The 25,944-nt window shown below is 43.7% G+C and overlaps 1 protein-coding gene across 1 annotated transcript; it reads right to left on the bottom strand.

Moving 5' to 3' along the window:
• Positions 1-5,529: 5,529 nt before the first annotated feature.
• LOC123018755 (sulfotransferase 6B1-like) lies at positions 5,530-25,888 on the bottom strand. Its single transcript, XM_044421109.1, has 7 exons — positions 25,687-25,888; positions 22,738-22,874; positions 21,604-21,693; positions 19,842-19,968; positions 18,369-18,463; positions 9,409-9,565; positions 5,530-5,660 (listed from the first exon to the last, which is right to left on the bottom strand). The coding sequence occupies exons 1-7, from the start codon at positions 25,886-25,888 to the stop codon at positions 5,530-5,532; spliced, it is 939 nt and encodes a 312-aa protein (XP_044277044.1).
• Positions 25,889-25,944: the final 56 nt, after the last annotated feature.

Below are 25,944 nucleotides of genomic sequence, written 5' to 3' on the forward strand. Positions count from 1 at the left end.
ATATTCCGTGCATCCATTGGAGATAGCTCAAAGAAGGAAGCCAGTCCGCAGGGTATGAGATCTGTGAATGTGTGGCAGAGATCTGAACATGCAAGGCAGGTCACTCAAGACAGTGAACCACATTAGGCACACACTGCAGGTCAAGTTACAATTAAATGCTCAAGTAGCTGAGCATCTAGAAAACACTTTGGGTGCCTCCAGTATTTTCTTGCAGCATTGCCTGAACTCTTTCATGGAATTTTACAGATGTTCAGGATGTTGGTATTTTCCATTCATAATCCTCCTTTGCTTTCCCACTTCAATTTTTTTCCCTTCATACAGAAAGCCATTAAGGAGAAAAGGGCAGAAACACATTTCTAATGCTAACTGATGGCCTGCACACTCAATGTACACAAAAGCCAGTAACTATGCTTTCAGAGCATAGTTACTAATGCTAAGACTGGCGTCTTGTGTAGGCACATTTGGGAACTGCCAAGGTCACATGGTTACCTACCAGTTAGGTAAGAGCTGGATTCCTGGGTTATTCTATCTCCTGCTCAGGTTCTGACGATGGTGGTGGAGAAGGTGGAGCAGGAGGTGGCCCTGCTTGCTTGCGCACTGGCTCTCTGCCTCTCAAGCAAGCAAGCAAGAGGTAGCAAGGAAGAGCAGGAATGGTGACAAGGGAGCAAGATGGTAGACTTACTTAGAGAGTGTCCATGGAGGATGTCTTGCTCGAGGGCCTTCAGATACCAGGATATGGCACTGGGTGGTGCAGTGCCTTTGAACTTGATCTCTTCAGCTCAACATGTCAACTTCTAGGAAAGTAAGGCAAAGAGAAAGAAGAACAAAGAGGATGAGGAAGAAGAAGCAAAAACCAATAATGGACAGAGTGGGTCTAAGAATGGATCACAGGACCCATTAAGAAAATGCACTAAACTGTATTCAGAATCAGCCATATCAGACGATTCCTCCTGCATCATCCAGTGTGATTCTGGCATCCCCAGTATGCACAGTGGGAAGATTGCTTGAAGTGGGTGCAAAAACGCATCAGGAGCATTATAATGCTTGGCTATATTGGCCATTGTAGGGCACAGAAGTGTTTTCAGCATGCAACACGCGGCAATAGGATTGCATCTGGTGCATATTTATCCTCATAGAGCAGATTGAAGACCAAGGAAAAAGGATTCTCTAAGAACTGTCCCTCTGCAGCTGCCTATTTTGTTCAACTCCCAGCCTAAAAGGGATTTATGGATAACTCAGAAGCTTCCTCCCCACTTTGTGACAGCAGGAAAACTATTCCTGGTCTGTGGTACCATTTTTCTCCAGGGACTTCATGGCTGCCTACAGTTTCTCTAGGAGTGGTCAATAATCTAGGAAGCTAGTTTTAACTCCCTGGATCTTATAACTCCAAGCAAGAATTCTAAATTTGTTCTTCAGAAATATGCAAATAGGGCATGCTCTTAAAGGTTCAGTTTTGAGTGTACACTGTAAAGTGACACGTTTTTCTTGCCCACAATTTTCCAGTTAATGACTGACAAACCTGCTTGGCCTGGGATCTGAGTGAGAGATTATCATCTATAAGGTCAAATAACTGACTGCAGTTGAGAACAGCAAGGCAAACAAACTGAAATTTAATCCTGGAAAAACGGAACTTTGAACTGCCTAAGGTCAGATCAAAGTCAGATCAGAGAATAAGGGCTTGGTCTGTTTTGGCAAAACCAGGTTGGTGTTGGGGCTACTTTTGCATCCATATGTAGACCAAGATGCCCAGGTTTCAGCAGAGGCAAGGCATGCTTTTGCTCAGCTGGCCTGATGTGCTAACTATGCCCATTCCTAGAGAAGGTGGATCTAGCCATGGTAAAACAGACCTTAGTGATATCTTGTTTGGATTAATGTCACACACTTTGCCTGGAGCTGCCTTTGAAGTCAGCTGGTTCAGAATACTACAGCCAAGCCATTGAGACTGCCCACTTTTCGGCGGCCTGAGCCCACGCCTACCACTCTAGCACATTTCTAGGCATTAAATCAGAATTTAAATTACTGATTATTTTCTATAAAGCCTTTCTAGAACTTAGGTACCTGAAGCACCACCTTCTTTCATACAAACCTGCCCAGGTGTTAAGAGCTTTTGAAGAGGCTCACCTCTGTGCTTGGCGGGAACTCAGGGAAGGGTCTTCTTAGTGGCCGCACCCAGGGTTTAGAACAATGGCGCAGAACCTCAGTGCTGAGGGCCAAAGTGCAACCTGCTCGGGTGTCCATGCCCCCATCCTCCAAGCAGGTTGCCATGTTCCCATCCTCTGATTCCACACCCTTTCTGCCAACCAGTGATTGCCAGCCACCCAGGTTTCCTGCTGCCTTTTGCCCCATTCTGAATGGTAGAAATGCCACTCCTAAGGCTTGGTTGCTGGCAGTGAGAACTTTAGGCAGGTTTATTGGAGCCTGCCCTCTTTTGCCTTTGGCTCCACCACTGCACTGTGCCCCCCAGGAGCTTCTCTGAAATGGAATGCAGCCCTCAGGCAGGCCCCCAGGTTCAGTGCCCCCCACATCGTTAGAATATCTGAAGGAAAGTGGTCCATCTCACTTACTTTTTGGTAGGTGTCTTCTGGCAGGCAAAATCCCTGCTGGTCTTAAGGTGGACCTGGGCTGGACAGCCATCGAACAGAAGACATCTTCAGATAGAAGACTGTCATGGCCAGCAAACCGAGTGGCTAGCAGAAAATTCACTGTGGTTTCCCCGGAGCCCTGGTCCTGCAAAAGCACCTCCCTTTGGATTCATGGATACTTAGGAAGAAGTGAGGACACGTGTGTCAAAAATGATAGGAAGCTTATTGAGTGAGGGATGTAGAGGATTGACACAAGCAAGAAACAGCCCTTAGTCACTGGGCGTCCTGGTGGACAGGTGTTGCTCCTGGGCTCTTTGCTGGCTAGGTGCTTGCATGCTTTTCGCCCTAAACAGAAAGCTCAAGGGAACAATTTCCTCTGCCATGGATACTATCAAGGTCCTTTCTTGCTGTTTCAGAGTTGTCAGCATACACAGGGGAATCCCCTTTCCTGAGTGACAGCAGGGAGAGGGTGGGAAGAGGCCCAGATATCTCTGTTAACTTCGGTACAATGGTCCCAAAGCATCCTTATTTCAAGGATGAGGCATGGAGGTTGGTGGCCTTCACAGCAGCCCCTCCACCACCACACCGGTTTCAGCCAGCAGCACTAGCAGTGCCTGCTACCCTCCTCCTTCGGGAATCACTCCAACCCCCTTTTAAGGCCATCCAGACAGGTGGAAGTTACTGCATCTTGCAGGAGTGAATCCTGTAATTTTAACGGTAGGCTGTGCAATAAACATTGGCAGGCACGAGTCCCCAATAATTTGCACATGTGGCTAAGTATCTGAGCGGGAAGTCTATGCTGGAGGAGCCCTGCGGAAGGAAAACGTCCAGCACACAGTGTGGGAAGATGCCTAGTGTGAGAGTGAAGCTCCGTGGAATAAAAGTATCAGGTAAACAGGTCAGGAGCACAGCATCCATCTTCTTGAGGCCCCTCAGCATGTAATTCTTCGGAAACAGGGCAGATTTTACTTATAGAGAAATTATCACAGCTACACCTGTGCAACCAACAGGAAAACCCAAGATGTGTGACAAAGGCCCTTTCTGAAGCAACCTGGCTGCTCAGACACATGGTTTAAGCCACTTGTGAAAGCGGTGATGAGGGGAAGCTGCTGCGGACCATTGTATGGACTTTGTACAGATGCTACCTTTTGCCTATGAGAGCCACCCTGGACTGAAGTCAGGATGTAGAGGCAGAACTTAATTATATATGATGCTGATTTGTGCAATAAACGATTTGCTATTTCTTTCGTATTGACATGTACAGACTGCCGTGTGGTTGACGGCCTTTAGTCAGTCTAATGCACTGACTGAAATACACACCCTTGCATATCTTCTATTCTCACAGGCCAGACACTGCCATATATCTGACACTCCTTGATCTTCTCTTGCACAATGACCTCAAGGAACTGTCTCAGTCCTTGAGTACTGATAAATAGGAGTTGGCTGACGTGTACTTTCCAAGTCACTTTTTCCTGCTATAATTTACATGTCAGTCCTGAGCAAGCTGCTGGAGTGAGGTAGGACTTAAGACCTGTGCTGTTCCAGCAATGGCGGCAATGGTTGGACTCATGCTGAAGGCTTCTGTAGCTTGAACGCCTGGAGTCCCACCCAGGGCTAAGCAGTGAGCCATCGCAAGGCCCCTGACAGAAGCCTACTCAAAGAAGAGCCTTGCTCATAAGAAGGCTTTTACTCCTGAGGACCATTTCTGCAAGGAGACACTCTTTCACCTGGGCACAGTCCCAGCATGTAGCTTTAGATGCAGCAATGTCCAGGGGCTGGCTGATGGCTCAGCACGCTTCTCTGACTCGAAGGAGAGTTTTCCACCTCTCCAGGGGAAGACCTGAACCCCTCTGTCCCAAAGGGGCAGGATGTTCTTCATTAGCCCGGGCATCCAAGGGGATGTGTGGATCTAGAGGCTTTAGAGTGTCCTCCAGAGAGGATTCCTCCAGGGGCAGGGGGCTATGACATGCCCCTCGCAAGTCTGAGCCCTGGCAGGAGCTGTGGCAAATGGGGAAAGACCCATCAAAAATGCAATTTTATTTAGAAAATGCTCATATAGTGTAAAGTAACAGGGGGGAAATTAGAGCAGTGGAATTACTTAGGAACTGCCCTCAGCATGTTGAGTCCAACTAGCTCCAGATTTGGGTCAGGTGCCTTTGTCCTTCCTCCAGAGCTGGTGGGCACCACTGGGTCTTCCAGGTGATGGAGTGACTGGGTTGAGAGGACTCTTGGGCAGCTGCAGCAGACAAGCACGGACCCACTTTAATGCCCCAGATGCATCATTGTGCAAAGTGAAGCCACATCAGGTAGGCTCTGGAGAATGAAAATGTCAGCGTCTTTGCTACATTTGTCTGGCAGTCTTTCAGCTCTAGGTGGCAAGGAAAACATTCCTAAAGGGGCCTAAAAGGTCCAGTCACCTTGACATGGCCCTGGATCTCCACCCACACCCTGAGGATACCTGAAGCTGGTCCGACCTGAATTTCAATGCACCTTCTGTTTCCAAGGCTAGCTGGAAAACATGCCCCAAAAGCTGATGGAACACAGCACTGATTGGCCAGCAGCCATGATGTTTTCAGGAAATCTGTTTGCACACACGGACACACACAACCCCTGAAGTTTTTAAACAGTTTTATTTTTTATTAGCAGCATAATCAATCAATATTGATAAAAATACATTCAGGACATAAAAAAAGACTACCTGAAGCATGCACAAGAAGAACAAATGAGGGCAGAGCCAGTATACCTGGAACTTTAGTTGTGAAGCTGGGAGGAATGCGTCTGTACTATGCTGGCCCTCACCCATAATTTCAAGGAAGTCTATTTCTGCTGCTGGGCACAAGTGCAGATGATTCAGCTTTGTGGTCTTTGTGCCTACTTTCAGATATATGGAAAGCAATTAAGAGATTGCAGGGTAGGGGCTGGTGCTTCAGCAGTTCTCTTGCTGACCTCAATCCTTGCAGTACACCTCATATTTTAACTTTCTTCCCAGTTTTGTCCCACCTAAGCGTTCTTCAAATGTCATATCCATTTTCTGGTTCTGTTCTTCATTGAAAATGTTCTTCCAATCACTAACAGCACCTGAACAGAGTAAATGTGTGAACATCCATAATATTATCAACCAATACATTCCGATGAAATGTCTTACTTCTGCAACAGGGGTGAGCAGACTTCCTGCTTGTGGAATTACCACTAATCAGAGTCAGGTTCAAAATAGGAAGTAGCATCAGCAAAGTCAACTATTCACACCCCATGACCCACACAAAGGGAAATGGATCAAAAAGGCAAACACTTAACAGTAGAACTTCCCTGTCTTTTTCCTTCCTCTTGCAGTCTCCCCAACATCTACCCTCAATCTGGCGCATCCCCCAATAGAACAAGGCTTCTGGATGCCATCTTGGCTCCTCTCCATGCTTCATTGTACCAATCCTAAATTCAGCACATTCCAAACATTGAGATTTTTTATTTAGGTTTGCATATTTGTGGGCATATCTCTCCTAATCATGCTATTTACCTAATATAAAATCATGTTGCAAGTTATGTTCCTGATATAATGCATGTCAAGGTTACTTTCACCAACATGTGTGTTTTTGTTTGCAGTTTCCCCTGAAATACACATTTTGTAAGCATTTTTAAATTGGAGAAATCCATTGACAAATTTGTCGATATACATATTTCAAAGGACAACTGAGTTTTGGCTCATGTCCCACTTCAAAATGGCAAAATTTAAGTTTTAAATTTTTAAGTTCACCTTAAAATCAATTTCTGAACTGAATCGATTTCTTTCTCAGGCCTCATGTCATGAGCTGGGATTGTCCTCCCTTCACACATTCAAGGCAACAGACAGTTCCTTTGTGAAAGGTTCTTTATTCACCAAAGTATATCCAATAAACTCAATCACCACAGAATGTATCTCTGAGCATGTGCAGAGAAGTTTGTTGAACACAATCTAAACAACTACTTCCAGAAACCCCCCTTTTGAGTATATCAGGGCCCAATCCCTTTGGAAGCAAGCATGCCTTTTCCCTGTATGCAAACCCTCTAGCTGGCTCACTTTTCTCTCCGACGTCCCATCATGGGATCAAGAGGTCTGTCCAACTCTGAGAGCACCCTTCTCATGCCCCAACCCAACAGCTGTACGTATTGGTTCTTCTCAGAGCCTGCCTGAGCACCTGGGGAGAATGGCCTTCAGATAAGCTCATAGAATCATAGAATAGTACTATACCACTCCATCTGGGTAATATCTGGACTATCTTGGTAATGTCTGGACTATAGCAAAAAGCACATATGCAACACTACTGAATTCCTAGTACACATTTGTCATTTAAAAAGAGATGGCATGCCTCAACTGGAATAGAATGAAAACAATCCAGAGCTTTAGATTTCTTTTTCTGTTATGTTTTTTCAGCCTTTCAGGCAGGGCATCCGTAATCCCATTAAAAGGTTAGAGGCAGCCAAGCATTTAGGGAATCCTGCCCACTGTTGAGTGGTTATGTGCTGTTAAGAGGGCCCAGACAGATCTTCAGAAACTGAAGGTAAGACAAGTGGCTGGCCTGAGGTATTTTTGCTGCTGGAGGCAAAGGGCAGGATGGCAACCGAATGCCATCTCTTTTACCAAAGTCAGCAAGACTGGTACTCTAAACATACTTCAAGATGTACAATGGGATGGGATAGTGCCCTCCGCCATACCAGAGGCACTGCACTAGTTTAGGGGGTCCAGGACAGGTTGGGTGGCACATACAACTCTGTCTTCCAATCAAGGGGTACAGCCAGAAGGCTGCCACCAGTGCCCATCTTGATCTGAGAGCCAGAGCGGTGTAGTGGCTAAGAGCATGGGTCTGGGCCTTCAGAGAATCAGAGAACAGTAGAGCTGGAAGGGGCCATGAAGGCCATCAAGTCCAAACCCCTGCTGTTGCAGGACACCACGTTACACCATCCCATTCAGGTAGCTGTCCAGTTTCTTTCTGAATGTCTCTAGTGTGGGAGAGCCCACCACCTCTCTAGGCAGCTGAATTCACTGTTGTATTGCTCTGCCAGTGAGGAAGCTCTTCCTGATGCCCAACCTGAATCTGGGTTGTCACAACTTGAACTGATTGTTCTGTCTCCTTCACATTGGCATCACCAAGGAGCGATCTTGACCTTCCTCTTTGTGACAGCCTTTGAGGTACTTATAGAGGGATATCATGTCCCCCCTCAGACTTCTCAAGCTTGAACATGCCCAGTTCCCCCTGTCTCTCCTCATAGGGCAGTGTTTCTAAACTCTGGAACATTTTTGTTGCCCTCCTCTGAACCCTTTCTAATTTTTCTGCATCTCTTAAATCTTGGTGCCCAGAACTGGACACAATATTCCAGATGAGGTCTGATTAGTGAGGAATATAGAGGAACTACTACTTCTAAGTAATACTTCTGTTAATGCATCCCAAAATAGCATTTGTCCTTTTGGTGGCAGCATCACATTCTTGGCTCTTACTTAGCCTATTGCCCACAAACACTTTGAGATCTTTGTCTTTTTCAGTTCTGTTGAGCCACCTATTCCCCATCTTGTATTGATCCATTTGGTTTCTTTTTCCTAGGTGGAGGACTTGGCACTTGTTCTTATTGAATCTCATTCTGTTGCTTTCAGCACAGTGTTTATCAAGATCTTTGCTCTTTCTAGCATCTTTGCTGTTCCACCCAGTTTGTGTATCTACATATTTGATTATCTTTCCTTGTACTTCCTCATCCAAATCATTGATAAAAATGTTGAAGAGCCCTGGGCCCAGGACTGAACCCTGTGACACCCCACTAGTTACCACCACCCAATTTGAGAAGGTGCCATTGATGAGCACTCTTTGTGTCCACTTCAGCAGCCAATTTTGACCACCTAATAGTTTCTCTAGCTAGTCCAGCTTTGCTCTGATTCTCTCATCGCAAGGACTGGAGTGCCACTTTCCCAGGCCTCCTCTGCCTCCTTCCCTTCATTCAGATTCCAGATCAGCACAACCCAGAAGTGTGCACCAAGAATACCTGGCAGTCTCATTCCCAACACCTAGTGTTTGGGAGCTCTCATCAGAGGTATATACAGACCCATGCTCCGGTTCTCACTGAGCCTGACAATGTAACTACAGTTCTCTGAATCCAGATGGATGCCTAAAACTGGTTCATTTGAACATTCGCATATGCAGACCAATCTGTAAAGCACAATATTCTGGATACAGACTAGTGGGTGAAGCCATGCATCCAGATGGAAGCCATATCTACAATGCAATCTAAACGGCTTGGGTCCTGGTTACCCGAAGGAGCGCTTACATCCTTATATGCCCAGCCGCCCCCTGAGATCGGCGGGAGAGGCCCTTCTCCGGGAACCCTCCGTGGAAGAAGTTAGGAGGGTGGTTACTCGGAGGAGGGCTTTCTCAGCGGTGGCGCCGAAGTTATGGAATGCGCTCCCCAGAGAGGTCCGCCTGGCGCCGTCGTTATTTGTTTTTTTGGCGCCAGGCGAAGACCTTTTTATTTAAGCAGTATTTTAAATGTTAATATTATTGAATTTTATTTGGCCAGGGTGGCTTGTTTTATATTGTATGTTTTATATTATATATTTGTATTTTACTGTTTATATTTTAAAATGTTATTTTAACTTTTTGTTGTAAGCCGCCCCGAGGCTTCGGCGAATGGGGCGGCATAAAAATGTTTTAATAAATAAATAAATAAATAAATAAATAATCTGACAAAAGCATATTTTTAGGGGAGGGAAGATTATAGGAATTGTCGTAGGCTGGAAGCATGCAGTAGCACCTGTTTTTAAAATCTAGCAGGAAATACATTTAATCTTTGAAGCTGTTTAGAATGTTACCTTTGCGGAAAAGGATATCGCCAAATGTTCCATGGGTTTTTTCAGAGTTTTCTTTCATAGCCTGGAAACTGCTTCTGTCTACAACCCCTTGAATTTCTTCCTCACTTAAGTGCACCTCAAAGAATTCACTTATCTGTTTCACTCCCAAAGCCCTATTCTGAAACAAAGAAAGTAAAATATGCAAAGTTACAATTGATTACTTACTGAGAATATTTTCAAAATAGTATGACCACAAATTAAGTTACTTAAAATAAGCACTAGGAGAAGTATTGACAATTTATACACATCATCCCCATCGAACAATACCAAGTCTGTTCATCCAGTCTTCTTACAGACATCTTACCCAATAATGATATTTACCAAGGCTTAACTGTAGTCAAAGTCATATATTTCATATACCCAGAATAATATAAAGTGTACCATAGACAGAGATATATAACAACAACGACAACAATGAAACAAACAAATAAATAAAAAGCAAGCAAATGGGGAGGATATCTTTCTCTTTATGCTCTTATTTTCAAAGCACACCAGTGAATAAGAAATACCATTGAATCCATTTTTAAGTATCAGTTCTGGGTCAGGCTAATGGGAATTTGATATTGGTAATTGCATTTTTTTCATTTAAACATTCTGTTGCAGTTCTTGGGTCCCTGGGAGGGAGTTCCAAGAATAGGATAGGATAGGTCAGATTTCCAAGGATAGACTAGGATCAGATCAGATCAGAGTGGATCAGACCAGATCTCTCCCTAAAAGGCTGGAGAGATATTTCTCATCCTTGAAGGTGGAGATGTCCCCTGTCAGATGTTCCCTACCAGGCCCTGTGGAACCTCTTAGGTTTCACCATCCTGAGTTAAATAGAGGTAAAGAGAGCAGGAGAGGTGCCCTGGGCAGATCACAAAGGGCAGGATTCAATACCCTCCCAGTACCCAGATATACTCCCAATATGGAGAGAAATGTATGCCAGCCCTGAAGCTCTAATAGCTGCAGCAGCTGCAGCAGGCAGGCAAAGGGCCTCCTCCCTTTCCATTCATCAGCCTTCAGAGCTCCACCTCAGCTGTTCTGTTGAGGAACAATCTTATGCTTCCCATAAGGCTGGCCAAAGGGTCACTGGTCCTGTAGACCTCCCTGTCTGATACTGGACATGGAGAGCCACCCATGGAAAGGTTGGTCCACTGGTGGAGGTTTCCTTAGACATCTGCAGGGCTCTCCAATGTCTGCCAACAATGGAGCTGACAACAGGGCAGTTTGAACACATGTTGGGAGAGGCCAAGAAACTGCAGGTTCTTAGACTCCCTGACATGCCCCCAAACAGAGTGGGAAACTAAGATACCTGCAGGATAGGAATTAAGGATCATTCTAGTAGCACAACCTCACAGGAGGAAAGGCAGTTGCTGCACACAGTTAGTTCAATTTAATTTTATTACGGTCATAGATCAGCATAACACAGGTGTTAGTGAAGGAGCTGCTTTGATGTTGGCCATGCTTACTGACTAGCTAAGCTATTTCAACCAAGAACATTTTTACTGCTCTGCATAGGTAAGAACGTAGGGGAAGTGTTGTGTGGGGTGAGGGTAGGACGGCTGGCACAGGGTCTTCTTCCATCCCACGTTATTGCAGACTATGATTGAAGCCCACACAAACATGCACTGGCCATTGGAGCAATGAGAGGAAGCAGATAGACCTCTCCAACTAAAATAAGTTCTAGGAGAAGCGTGAAGGCTAAACATAAACAGATAAACATATATTTTATAAATATGGCTTTTAAAATGGAAGGAGGAATCAAATTATTCTCTTTGAATGTAAATGGACTAAATGCACCCTCTAAGAGGAGAAGGACTTTTCTCAACTTCAAAAACTGAAACTAAATGTAATTTGTCTGCAAGAAACACACATTAAGAGACAACATAGTAAGCTTTTGGAATATCCAAAACTCGGAAAGTTATTTCTATCTTCTGCTCACCAAAAGAAAAGAGGTTTGGCATTATACATCAAGGAAAAATTAGATTCCAAATATATTCTAGCAGATGAAGATGGTAGAATCTTGTTGGCTGAAGTCACCATGAAACTTAAAAAGGTGCTTCTAGTTGTGATCTGTGCTCCAAATGATCACCAGAAAGCGTTCTATCAAAAAGTACATACTCTACTTTTGCAAATGGACTACCAAACTCTGTGTTTAATGGGAGATTTCAACGCAATTGTAGATAAAAAAAATAGACCACAAGAGTGAGACTAAGGGGAAGAAAGGTAGGAGGATACTTCCAAAGTCCTGTTTTAATATATTAGAAGAATTCAGACTAACAGATGCCTGGAGACATAAAAATCTACCTTCTGCTAAGTATACTTTTGTCTCAAACAGACATAGGTCATGGTCTAGAATTGATATGATTTGGATAACTCCAGACTTAGTTCCAGACTTGTTAGAAGCCGAAATAGATACAAATATCTGGGCAGATCATGATCCTGTAACCATGGCCCTGAAAGGGACAACAAAAACACCCAGATGGGTATTTAATAAAGCTTTATTAAAAGATAAAAATTTTAAAGAAGAAATAACCAAGGAATTATTTTTTTTCAAGTTAATAAAGCTGAAGAAACCTCTTTGCAAAATATTTGGGACACGGCTAAAGCATATGTTAGAGGTCTGATAATAACATACTCAGCAAAAATAAATAAAAAGAGAAAGCAGGAACAATTTAAACTAGTAGATGAATTGGTGAAGCTTGAGCAGGAGCTTCAGAAAGCCCCATCAAAAAAGACCTTAAGACACAAACGAATATTTTAAAACACAAATTGAACCTCTTAGATACAAATGAACTTACCAAACAAATGAAATTGACTAAACAGAACTTTTTGGAAAATGCTAATAAACCAGGGAGATGGTTAGCTTACAAACTAAAGAAGGAAAGAGAAAAGAGACTAATATATAAATTGAAAGATGGAGAAGGACAACTGCAGCTACAAAGTGCGTCAATTAAGAAAATAGTGGAAGACTTTTTTGTAAAGCTGTACCAAAATAAAGAAATTCCAATTGAGAAAGTTAATGAGTATATTCAAAAGGGAAATCTACCAAAGTTGTCAGAGAAATACCAAAAAATATTAAATGAGGAAATAACAATGACAGAAGTAACTGAGGCGATCAAGAGACAAAAGAATGATAAAACTCCTGGTCCGGATGGCCTACCAGCAGGGTTCTATAAAGCTTTTGAAGGAACCCTGTCTATGCCTTTTAAGGCTATATGCAACGCAGTGTTGTCAGATGCTAAAATACCAAATGCCTGGACTGAGGCAAATATTACCTTAATACTGAAAGAAGATATGGACTTGACACAGATCCAAACCTATAGAGCTATATCACTTCTAAATGTGGATTACAAAATTTTTGCCTCTGTAACGGCAGAAAGATTGAAGAATTATCTAACAGACTTTATACACTCAGATCAAAATCACTTTCTACCTAAAAGACAAATGAGGAACAATATGAGAATTAGCCTGGATATTTTAGAATATTAAGAAGTTCACTCTGAAAAGCCAATGGCATTATTGTTTCTTGATGCACAGAAGGCCTTTGATACTATTAACTGGCAATTCACGAAACAACAATTAGCACAAATGGAATTTGGTGGAAAATTTATTAATGCAATATCAAGTATTTACCAAAAACAGACTGCCAGGATAATAATTAATGGAGAATTTACAAATACTATAGATATCCAAAAGGGCACAAGACAAGGATGTCCTCTATCACCACTGTTATTTATATTGATTTTAGAAGTGTTAAATAGAAATATTAGAGAAGATTTGGATATTAAAGGTGCTAGAATTAGAGATGAAAGCTATAAATTGCAAGCATTTGCAGATGATTTAGTTTTTATTCTAGAGGAACCTTTGGTAACAATGTCTAAACTTTTTAAAAAGGTAGAAGAGTATGGTGAAGTTACTGGGATGCCAATAAATAGAGAAAAGACAAAATTGCTTGTGAAAAATCTCATACTGGAGCAGAGAATAACTCTGATGGAACAAGTAGATCTTCAAATTGTTAAAAAGATTAAATATTTGGGAATTTTTCTTACAGCTAAATGTACTACATTGAAAGAAGATAATTATGATAAACTACTTAAGGAAATTAAGGGTGATCTGGAAAAAATGGGTTAATGTGCAACTATCATTGTTGGAAAGAATGGCAATAGTTAAAATGAATATATTACCAAAGTTATTATTTTTATTCCAAACAATTCCCATAAAAATTGATTTAAAAAAATTGACGATCTAAACACCCAAAATCTGAGATTTGTATGGCAAAAGAAGAAATCAAGGATTACATTAAAAATGCTTCAGCAGGCCAAAGGGAATGGGGGCTTTGGCCTTCCTATTTGGATGTTGTATTATCAAGCTTCTGTCTTAACGTGGCTAAAAGAATGGATAACTTTAAGAAATAAGAGAATCCTTTATCTTGAAGGGCATGATCTACAAATGGGTTGGCACGCCTATATGTGGAATAAGAAATGTAAGACACATGGTTATTTTTTAAATCACTATATTAGAAAGTCATTAATGTCGGTGTGGGAAAAATTAAAGACAAAACTGTATGCTAAGTTGCCAAGATGGCTTTCGCCTATGGAAGCTCTTGTATATCCAAACACATTGAATTTTGATATGATTGTGAGATATGATGATATCTTGGATAATGATGGAGGATTGAAATCGAACCAAGAATTACAAGAGCAGGGTATTAATATCTCTTGGTAGCATAAGGTTCAAATACAATTGAGATATGTTAAAGATTATAAAATGTGGGGTTTTTATAAGGAATTAACAACATTTGACCAAGTGATCTTAAAATCAGATGAAAAAATGATTAAAAGACTGTATAATTTTCTTTTGGATATGAGAATGGAAGATGAACAAGTTAAGGAAACTATGATAGCATGGGCACAAAATTTTGGATATAATATTGAGTTACAGAAATGGCAAAAGTTGTGGGAAAGAAATATCAAGGTAACCTTAGCAACCTCATATAAAGAAAATCTTTATAAATGTTTATAGATGGTACTTATCGCCAAATAGATTAGCAAAGGTGTTTCCAAATACGTTAAATGGATGTTGGAAATGCAAACATTTCTGAGCGCCGGCAGAAGAGGCACCGCGCACACGGCACCTGCGCGCGCGGCAGCGGCAGAGGCAGCAAACGCCGCACCCCGGACTCCACCACCTGCCCTGACTGCCGCCACGCCCGGCGCGTGTGAGAGGCGTGGCCGGGCGCGGCGAACGTCGGAGGGAGGAAGCCCCGCGCCCTGAAAAGCGCCGGCGGCGGCCGGGGGAAGGGCGTCAGCCGAAGGGCGGGGGCGCCGCCATTTGGGTGCCGAGTGGGGGGGGCTGGGCTGGCCAGGGGGCTTTGTTTGCCTGCGTGATTTTTAGCCTTCCTGCTACGCTGCGTGTCAGTGTAAGTTTTTAATTGTTTTTATAATTTTAGCTGTTTTATGGAGTCGTCCCTGGCCATGTTGCCGCTTGTGCTTCCTGGGGAGCGTATGGGCGCTGCCATTGGGGTAGTCTTGGGCAATGGACGTTATAGCGGTGGGAGCTTAACGTGTCCGCATAGAAGAAGGAGGGACAGATGGCTGACACCTGTCCCTACTTCTGGTTTTGCTCCCAGCCAGAGGGTGCCAGGGAGTCTCGTCAGCCACCCCTCGGGCCTGACGGTGCTGTTGCTTAACGCCAGGTCGGTCAATAACAAATCTTCCCTCATCCATGACTTGATTGTGGATGAGGGGGCCGACCTGGCTTGCATAACGGAGACCTGGACGGGAGAGGGGGGGGATGTTGCCCTCTCTCAACTGTGCCCGCCCGGGTATCTGGTTCAGCACTGTTCGCGCCCAGAGGGGAGGGGAGGGGGGGTCGCTTTGGTTTACCGAGCCGCCATCTCCCTCACGGGACTTCCGGTCCCCTCGAGTCCGGGGCTGGAGTGCCTCCACTTGGTGTTGGGCAACCGAGACAGATTGGGGATTCTGTTGGTGTACCGTGCACCCATCTGCCCAACAGTCTCCCTGCCTGAGCTGACGGAGATCGTCTCGGACCTGGTGTTGAGGACCCCCAGGATGTTGGTCCTGGGGGACTTCAATCTCCATGCCGAGACTGATCTGACCGGGGCGGCTCAGGACTCCATGGTCTCCATGGCGGCCATGGGGCTGTCTCAACATGTCATCGGCCCGACCCATGAACGTGGACACACCCTGGACCTGGTTTTCTCGACGGGGCAGGAAGAGGGTGGTCTGAGGGTGAGGAATTTATGTTTGACTCCCCTGTCATGGTCAGATCACTTCCTGGTGAGGTTTGTGCTCGAGAGCGACTTCTCCCTCTGTAAGGGTGCAGACCCGATTGTGTGGGTCCGCCCCCGGAGCCGGATGGATCCGGAAGGATTCCTGAAGGCCCTGGGGGAGTTTCCGGCTGACAAGACGGGTGCTCCTGTCGAGGCTCTGGTCGAACTGTGGAACGGGGAGATGACCAGGGCTGTAGACACGATCGCTCCTAAGCGCCCTCTCCCACCGGGCAGAGCCCGCTCTTCCCCTTGGTATACCCCTGAATTGAGGGCGATGAAGCAGGTTGGGAGACGGCTAGAGCGTAGGTGGAGGAAATCACGTGATGAATCTGACCGAACACACTTGAGAGCCCACTATCAGGCCTATGCTGTGGCGGTGAGGGCGGCGAAAAAGAAATATTTTTCCGCTTCCATTGCCTCCTCACAATGCCGTCCGGTGGAGCTTTTTCGAGTGGTGCATGGCCTGGTTTGTCCAGGTCCGAAAGAAGACCTGATTCCACCCTCAAAGGCCCGCTGTGATGACTTTGCCAGGCATTTCAGGGAGAAAATCACTCAGATTCGTCACGAGTGGATTCCACTATTGATACAGAGGCTTTAAGGGAGACGCCAATGCCACTGTCTGGTCCAGAATTATTGGATGAATTTCAGTTATTGCGGCCCAATGATGTGGACAAGGTGCTTGGATGAGTACGTCCCACCACTTGCCTATTGGACCCTTGCCCGTCTTGGTTAATAAATAATTCCAAGCACGAGATTGGGACCTGGATTTTGGAAGTGATTAACACCTCTCTGAGGTAGGGTCGGGTGCCTGCCCCTTTAAAGGAGGCGGTAGTCTGACTGGTCCTGAAGAAGACATCACTGGATCCAGAGATGGCCACTAATTATAGACCAGTGGCCAACATCCCGTTTCTGGGCAAGGTGTTAGAGCGAGTGGTGGCGGGACAACTCCAAGCACTCTTGGATGAAACTGATTATCTGGACCCATTTCAGTCTGGCTTCAGACCCGGGTACGGTACTGAATCTGCCTTGGTCGCCCTGTACGATGACCTGTGCAGGGAGAAAGACAGGGGGAGTGCGTCCCTGTTGGTTCTCCTGGACCTCTCAGCGGCTTTCGATACCATCGACCATGGTATCCTTCTGGACAGGCTTGCGGGATTGGGGGTTGGAGGCACTGCTTTGCAGTGGTTCCGCTCCTATCTCGATGGCCGGTTCCAGAAGGTGGTGCTGGGGGACTATGGCTCTGCGACATGGCAGCTATGCCATGGAGTGCCGCAGGGGTCCATTGTGTCCCCATTGCTGTTCAACATCTACATGAAAGCGCTGGGAGAGGTCATCAGGAGGTGTGGGCTGCGGAACCATCGGTACGCTGATGATACCCAGCTCTACCTCTCGTTTTCCACCAATCCAGGTGAGGCAGTGGCTGTACTGAACCGGTGCCTGGCCGAGGTAATGGGCTGGATGAGGGCCAATAAACTGAAGCTCAATCCAGACAAGTCGGAGGTCCTGTTGGTTGGTGGTTCTGGCTTTGGAGAAGGTGAACTGAACCTTGTTCTGAATGGGGTTGCACTCCCTCTTAGGGACAAGGTTCGCAGCTTGGGAGTGCTCCTCGACCCGGAGGCTGCTGACGGGGACTGGGCGTTGTTTTCACATGACTCCAGTTCTCCGTCAGCTTCACTGGCTTCCCATTGAAGTCCAGGCCCAATTCAAGGTGTTGGTGATGACCTATAAAGCCCTAAATGGCTTGGGTCCTGGTTACCTGAAGGAGCGCTTGCATCCATATATGCCCAGCCACCCCTTGAGATCGGCGGGGGAGGCCCTTCTCCGGGAACCCTCCATGAAAGAAATTAGGAGGGTGGGTACTCGGACAAGGGCTTTCTCCCCGGTGGCGCCTAAGTTATGGAACGCGCTCCCTAGAGAGGTCCGCCTGGCGCCGTCGTTATTTGTTTTTCGGCGCCAGGCGAAGACCTTTTTATTCAAGCGGCATTTTAACTGTTAACATTATTGGTTTTATCTGGCCAGGGCGGCTTATTTTATACTGTACTGTTGTATTTTAATTTTATATTTATATTTTAATTTATATTATAATTATTTTAATTTATTGATGTGAGCCGCCCCGAGGCTTCAGCGAATGGGGCGGCATAAAAATGTTTTAATAAATAAAAATAAATAAAATAAACATAAACTGGGTACTTTTTATCATATGTGGTGGACTTGTGATAAGGCAAAAAAAATTGGGCTAAAATACATAAATGGCTTGAGGAAACGTTACAAAAATCTTTAGTATTCAAACCCGAAGTCTTCTTACTAGGCATTGTGCCTGATGATGTTGATAAACAAGCAACGTATTTGATTCTACGTGTAATTACTGCAGCAAGGATTGGATTTGCCCGACATTGGAGGAGTGAAGAACCACCCACTCACGAACTGATTCTAGTCATTTGGTTCCATCCAAGTGTGTTGTAATTCCCCTATCTTACACAAGTCTCAGTAAAGAAAGAATGACGTTTGATGTGCAATACAAGTCTTTAGGCTGCTGTGATGACCTCCACTTGGGCAGACCATCAGCCAGCATTTTCCTGAACGGTCGTTCCCAGAATTCCTCTCCCCAAAGTGCAGGGCATCCTCCACACCGCATTACACTCACCTTCTTCAGCTCCTCATATGTGATTGCCATTACATTTATGTCATCAATGTGCTTGTTCCATTCAAAGACATAGTCAAAATAAGAGCCCCAGGGCACTGTAAGAAAATATAAAAATATCGTGCAATGATGAAAGGAAGAGCCCACTGCAGATTAGAATATTCACATTCTTTCTGAATGTAATAGGGTTTAGTAGGCAAAGGTCTCTACTTCCTGAGTCATTCAATTCCCTCTTTTCTTCCTCACAAACCTTTTTCTTCATCAGCTGATGTAAATTGCAACCAAAAACAAATGCATTTGCCCTTTATTCAGACATTTTCCACTATGTGGAGCTTTTACAAGCTTGCCCATTTCTAACTTATTTTATATTGTATTTTTTGGATTTTTAATGTTCATATTTATTGTAATTTATTGTTGTAAGCCGCCCCGAGGCTTCGGCGAATGGGGCGGCATAAAATGTTTTAATAAATAAATAACTGAGGGTTCTGGGAGGAACGGTACAGTTTTTGTTGGATAAGGCCTTCTGAGAAACCACAGAGGGTCAAACTGGAGCCCCATGAAGGCCAATATGGCCTTCAGGACTGAGATTCTGAACTTCTCGATATGCTATTGACAATGTAGGTAAGGTGATGCCTTGACGTAGTTATTACTGGCTGCCTGACATCTGGTTCTCTTTGTGATCAAACTGCTAAGACATCTTTCAGGTCAATTACCTTTTTTATTTAACCACTTGTAAATCGTTAGTTCTCTGGGCAAGAACATCCTGAAAGAGCATGGTCACAACCCTACTAGACATGATTCTGGCTAGTAGGGCTTGCCCTCTTCAAGCCAGGTGAACTACCAAGCCTCTCCCTGGAGGTTAGTCTTTCCATGGGGTCAGCTCACAGACTGCAGGTCTCCTTGGATGCCACAGGAACCTGTGCTGGCCACCTTTTCAGGTCATGCCTAATTCCTGGGTCTCAAATCCCCACCCACCTCCTCCTCTTTGAACCTATACTGCCCCACATTCACAGGGCTTTGTCTTCCAAAGGAATGATGATGGCTGGAGTTCCTTCTTTCTGTCCCTGCTACTCTTGGTGGTTTCTTGCTCTTGGTACCTCTCCCCACTATGACAGAATGAGTTTTTGTGGGGCACATCTGCTAAAACGTAGGACCCATTCTCTATAGATATGTTGGTCAAGCTGTCAGACTGTTCCAACTAAATACCAGCGCTATGAATCCAAAGGGACTGTGCAGAAATTACATCTTTTCTTTCTTCACGGATTTTCCACGCTAAGACACAGGATGCAGGAAGTGGTGGGGAAACAGTGGGAGGATTAGAAGTGGATTATTATGATGAAGTCTAGGTTTCATAAAATTCTGTGAATGAGGCAATGGAATTATACATCTTTTAAAAACTTCACTTAGGAGCATGCTTGTGCATAGGTATCTGTAGATTAAGCCCAGTGTATTTAGCTAGACGATGAAGATACTTACTTTCTCCATTCATAAACGCATCAAAGAACCCATCCCAGGTTTCATAAGAGGGAAGAGGAGCCAAGCGATTGGTAAAATGATAAAATGAGGTAGCCACATCTTTTGGATTTCTTACTAGCAGCAGGATCTATAATTTACGTATATCATACATATATCAATAATGTACATATATCATATTTATATTAAAGAATACATATTTACAAGTATACAAATGTATAAATATGTAAATCTTTCTGGAGCTGATATTGTCAGATTAGAGAAGGAGAATAACTTGATTAAGAGAAATACCATAGAATGTCCATAGACAGGGTTAGGAATACAAAGTAAAAGATAAAATCAGGCCTATCATTCTTCTTGGCCCTGCTCCCAAGCACCATGGTGCTTCTCTTGCCATTCATTTAAAGGGAAGAAAAATCTCACTTTCCATTACACTGAATGGGGATCACTTGTAGGCAGACAGTTTCTGTGCGTGAACTGGAGTACCCACATCAGCTACAGCTAACTGTAGTGATGTGAATTGGCAATTTACTGGTCTGGCATGGAAACAGACCAGAGAAACTCAAAGGCCATTTTGGAGCCTGAGTTGTCACAGTTCTGATTCTGCAAGTTGGTTGGGCATTGCTAGCTGAAATACTATGGAAACCTGTGGACCTAGAATAACTCTACCGAACATCTAAAAGCCTCCAAAATTCTGTTGACCTAATGCAATATCCCTCTGCAGATAGTGAAGAATGAGTTTAGACATGGGTATTGAAGCTCCATATGCAAAGTGGAGAAGAACATACAGAGCACATCTTAAGGCAAAACATCTCTCTTTTTTTCTTTCTTTTGGACTGTAAAGAAGGCATGCAGGTGGGCAATGCAGATCTTAAAAGCCCTTCTATCTCCCCAGCATAAAGATTGGGGTCCTTGCACCTACTCCAGAGTGAAAATTTAAAAAAGAGCAACTGCTAGATGCAGATTCCAAGTAATCCCTCCTTTGACCCCTAGCGTTTATCCCACAGAGAAAGAATGCCTTGCATGTGCCATGGATGAAAGGAGAACAGAATGTGGACAGGGCTTTGCAGCTCCTGCTTCCCCTATAAAGCCTTGGCCTCTCCAGTGGAAAAAGTGATGGCTCTAAGAACAGGGCCTGTGTTTGCAGGCATGTGTGAATGCATGTAAGGAAGAGGTGTTGAACTTTGGGCTAATGGATCAGGGAGCTCCAGGGTTCCCAGGATAACCATGGCCGTTTCTTTTTCCTATGGCTTCATTCCCTTTCCCTGCTTGCTGCTCATTTGGTGTTTTCTCAGTGTTTGTGTACTTTTCCCCATTCTTAAAGATGGAAATGCTTCTCTTGAAACTTAGTAGGAGTAAGAATTTATGCTAAAATGTGTGGGTATGTTGGTCCAACTGCCTATAACCCAGCTTCTTGCTGGGATGCAGCCTGAGAGATTCTTTGCAACAGAATGTGTTCCTCAGGCTGAAAACGGTTCAATATCCTTGATGTAAAAAAAGACCATGAAAGTTCCCGTTGAGATGAGAAAAACATAGAGGAACAGGAAGCGTATTTTATTACTATTCCATCTTTCATCTGCTTCAAGGTAACATCTGAAATTGCTCTTATATGCCTACATATGCAAATACTAAACAACAAAGCAAAATGAAACAACAGTATATACAAGCAAAGTCTAGCATGTTACAATATGTTCAAAATGTATTTATTTGTTTTGCCATTGACAATGGGTAGTACTGAAATACTTCCAGAGCAGGATTCACTCACCTTGGCTTTATTTTTGAACACGGATTCAGGGAGATTATGAGGGAGAAGGTGGGTGAGCATAACTCTTCTGGAAGGTAAATTTGCCATCCTCTTTCATAAATTGAATGGTGGAGAGAAGAAGAAAGCAAAAAACTTAATAAAATGTTAGCATTTCAAATAAAAAGTTAAACACAGATTTGAAAAGTCAATAGTGCCATGTAACTTTATACATATCTACTCGGAAGTAAAGCTCAACATTCAATGGTATTTATTCCCAAGCAAGTATCCTTTTATTTTTAAGGGACTCTTAACCTGCCTTTCTGGACATTTTGGGCAAGTTCATACAACATGACAAGCCATGGTGTTCTCTTGAAAAAGATGGCCTGTTGTGTTGTCCAAAGCCTGGTATTTCAACATAGTAAATTTGGTTTGCAGAAACCATAATAAGAAACAACAGTCTGTTCTATGGTTTCCATGCTTCACCATGGATTCTCTGGTCATCCAACTCCAGCACCATGATTTCCATGGGTCTGCCACAGAGTTCCCTGGAAAAATCAGCTGGGATTAAGTTTCAGGCATAGTTCCTGATGGGATATATGGCAACAGTAGGAGAAATGAATAAGTAGGGTAGAAAACACTTTAGTATAGAAACCACTTAATCATCTTGCAGGCACATCCAGGCAAAATTGAAAAGAAACCATGCAGGGTTGCATATTGTGAAGTGTGAGGTCAGCCACTGTCCTCACAACGGTGTTCAACCACAAACCTGCAGAAACAGAAATTTTAAGTGTTGGAGCAGACTGGAATAAATGAGCCTTGTTTTCATTCAAAGCCAGCAGTCATGAAATCACATGTATCTCTCAGGGATGAGAATTCTAAAGGTGTGAGGCTACCACTAAGAAGGCCCAGTCCCTCGTGCTTACCAGCCTAATGGGTTTTGTCGACTGGCCAGAAATTTGGGTTTCTGGTACCGATCATAATGCTTATGCAGGCTCATAGAGGCTTAAGCATCCATCTGGGATATTCCAGCCATGCACCAGCATAAGTGACATTTCGCACAATACCAGCAGCATAATCTGGGTACAACAGGCTTTCAGTGTCTCTTTGGATGCTGCACATTTACGTACACCATCCAGTTTCTTCAGTTAAACAAACCTGATATTTCTCCGCATCTCCAACTTCAAGATATGGAAATTCTTCCTGTTCTTCATCATCCAGTCTATCTGAGTCTTCACTATACTTTGCTGATGATAGTACCAAATCTGTTAAAATTTGACCAACCCAATTTGTACCTGAGAAAGGGAGTGGGGGTGAATGTAATAGAGAGGTATGTATGTTATTTTAATCAAATACTCACATGTTAGAGCTAAAAAGGCAGAGCACACTGAAGCAATAATCCAAACACCAATTAAGTGATATGCAACTTATGCATTTCAGATTATATCTGGTATAAAAACTCATCACATTCTGTTCCAAACTCATGAATGCTAACAGTACGAAATCACATTCTGCTTTTGAGAGGGGAGAGAGACTTTCCAGCACCATGCTGTACGGAATACTCTAGCCAAGGAGAGTTACCTGTCCCCTCCCATTTTTACCACTTTGGCACTGGACAAGGATCTCTTTATTTCCCCAGGCTTTTAAAATCTGTTTAAGCTGATACAAGTTTTTTTCTGATAGTGTTTGGAGGATATTTTTGTGCAGTCCCGCTGTTACATTGCCATATTCTTAGACTGTTGTTTGTATTCTTGCTGAAATTTGGAGAAAGCAGGCTCCTCGATCATGCAAAACTTTCCACTTACAATCAGTAGAGCTAGCATCTTGATGCCCAGTGCATGGGCCCTCACATTCAGCCCTTACACAGTCTTTGGAGAACCTATACAGGGATATGAGTTAACAGGGCATGCCAGCCGTATTTCACTGCTCTCGTGCCTTAATCCCAGAACTGTCCATTTTCACTCCTTGTGCTGAGGTTCCTCTGCCATATGCTGACATGGCGTTTCACTGGCTTGGGAGAAAATACTTTATGACAGCATGGATTCAATTTGTTGGTGCACCAATTCTTCTAAAAAAATTGAGTAGCAATCCCAATATCCTTGCCCAGTTGGCATGTGCTCGGGTAAGATAATCATGTTAAAGCCACGCTGTATCTTCATAGGAAAATTGTATATATAATCTATCCAATAACTTTACTAACACTGTATATAGATTAAAATGGGAAGTTGTTAAAACCCTCTGCTTTATCATCCTGCACACACAACATTGCCTTTTACACACTAAATATTTATGACTTTTTCTGCGTATAGTAACTATCAGTTCATTTGCAACTTCCCTTTAACTTGATCCTTTGCAGTCTCAGTATTCAAGGATTTCAGGTGACTCTCTAAATAATCTCTGAGTCATTTATTCCAACTGTCACTGGAAATTCTTGAAGGTTAAATGCCTCTCCATATTGCCCAAACATCTGGAAAACCAGGACTTTGTCAATTGTTCCACACAACTTTGGTACCCTGTCCACATTGCACACATTTTAACTGACAGGTAATATGAACTTTGAATTAAGTCTGCTTTCAAATCTGAGTGGCTCAAGGTTTGGTGTGGAAATTAATTACTCCTCTTATAAATTAGAAAGCAGGCATGCCATGACCATATCAATTCATTGCAATAATTATTCCTTCCTTTTGTTTGTAGCCTGTTCAGGAGTTGGTAGAATTGCTTGTAATTCCATCTTTCTCTCCCAAATATCAAATCAACCCACATTCTGCCTGATAGAGGTTTTTTTCTTATTTCTTTGAAATATTTTTCTAATGTAGGGAATTGTTTTATTTAAAAAATATCTTTGCACTTTCTAATCTTGTGATGTAGGAAACAGTGTGAGAGTCATCACCTATTAATATTTCAGGCCTTTATCATAGGCTGGCTACCACCTAACAATCATACTGTTCGATGGTCATCATGGAAAATGTTCCTGAGGCTTATGTATGGGCAAATCTGAACATGTCACTCCCAAAATGCTGTGGGACTCAAGAAATGGAACTCAGCATATTTTACTCATAAAGATCACACCCACTTCACAAGAGAGGATCCTTCGTGTTCAGAATATTGATGCATAAGACATTGTCCCAACAGTAGTCAAAATTACTCCTTTTCCACTAATGTTTTTATGCCCATATTTGGATCTTCCTTACACTGAGACTGACAATTGGTCGGTTCACTTTATCCAGTGTTAGCTTCTCGGACTGGCTGTACCGCAGAAGTTTCAGGCAAAGGACTTTGTCATCACTGAAGGAAGAACACGATATGGTGCACAGCATCTGTGGTTATGCTCCTCTGGCTTCTTTTTGGAATTAATAACAGCCATGCAGGAGTTCAGATCGGGACTGTGGAGAAATCAACCTGCCCCAGTGCCATTTTTCTGCTCCTACCCCATCTGCTACTTGCCCTGATGGGGGAAATTATAGGTATCATGCAGCATGTAAGTAAATAGATATATAGCAACTTTAGTGGTGGGGATTTTAAATGGGGGAAAGGCTTAGAGAAAGGTATGGGACCAGAAAGAGGCCATCACAATTGCTGTCCAATCCAACCCATCTCCTATACTGCTGGTAGTAAAAAAATAAATTCTAACTGCAGGGCTTTCACACCATGTCAGATTTTGTCCCACAGAAGTAATGGTATCAGGAAGTGAAGGAAGGACCTTCAGTATGCAGACCACATGTTCTCCCACTGAGGGTCTACAACCACCATCACACCAGCAGATGTGTGTCACTCCTTCTTTTGCTGCTTCCTGCTGCACCCCTGTGTAACCCCAAAATGATCCAGAGTCCCCCCAGTCCATTCCATCAGCCATCTCCATTCCACTGAGGAATAGAGACCATTAGATAGTGGGTGGCCCCCAACTTTTCATTACTCTCATACTATTGTTTACAATTATTATAAACAAGGTGGGCTGTATCCAGATTTACCCATACACAGAAGAGATCCACTGAAATTAAGGCGACCAATGCTAGACATGACTGATCTAAGGCCCATTGATTCCAATGCGTCTACTCTAATGCTAGATCCAGGCTAATACATATTAAATGGCAAACAATTGCTATTTACCAGACTTGGGATATCCTGCTAGGATCACATCATCCCTCCTTGCTTCAAAGGACTCAAGAGCTTTGAAGACAGCTGGACTGCAAACAGTAGCAGGATACAAAATCCCCTTATAAGAGAACATGAGCTCTTCTGGTGCCATCTGTGCACCATCAGCAATTGCCTTCTCTACCAAAGCAATAAACTTCTTCCTGGACTTGGACATTGTTCTGTTCTCACTTCACTCTGGATGGAAAACTCCGCAGGTCAGCCGAAAGCTGG

Source organism: Varanus komodoensis, unplaced genomic scaffold, assembly GCF_004798865.1.
Source record: "Varanus komodoensis strain SLA01 unplaced genomic scaffold, ASM479886v1 scaffold1, whole genome shotgun sequence".
Lineage (NCBI taxonomy): Eukaryota > Metazoa > Chordata > Lepidosauria > Squamata > Varanidae > Varanus > Varanus komodoensis.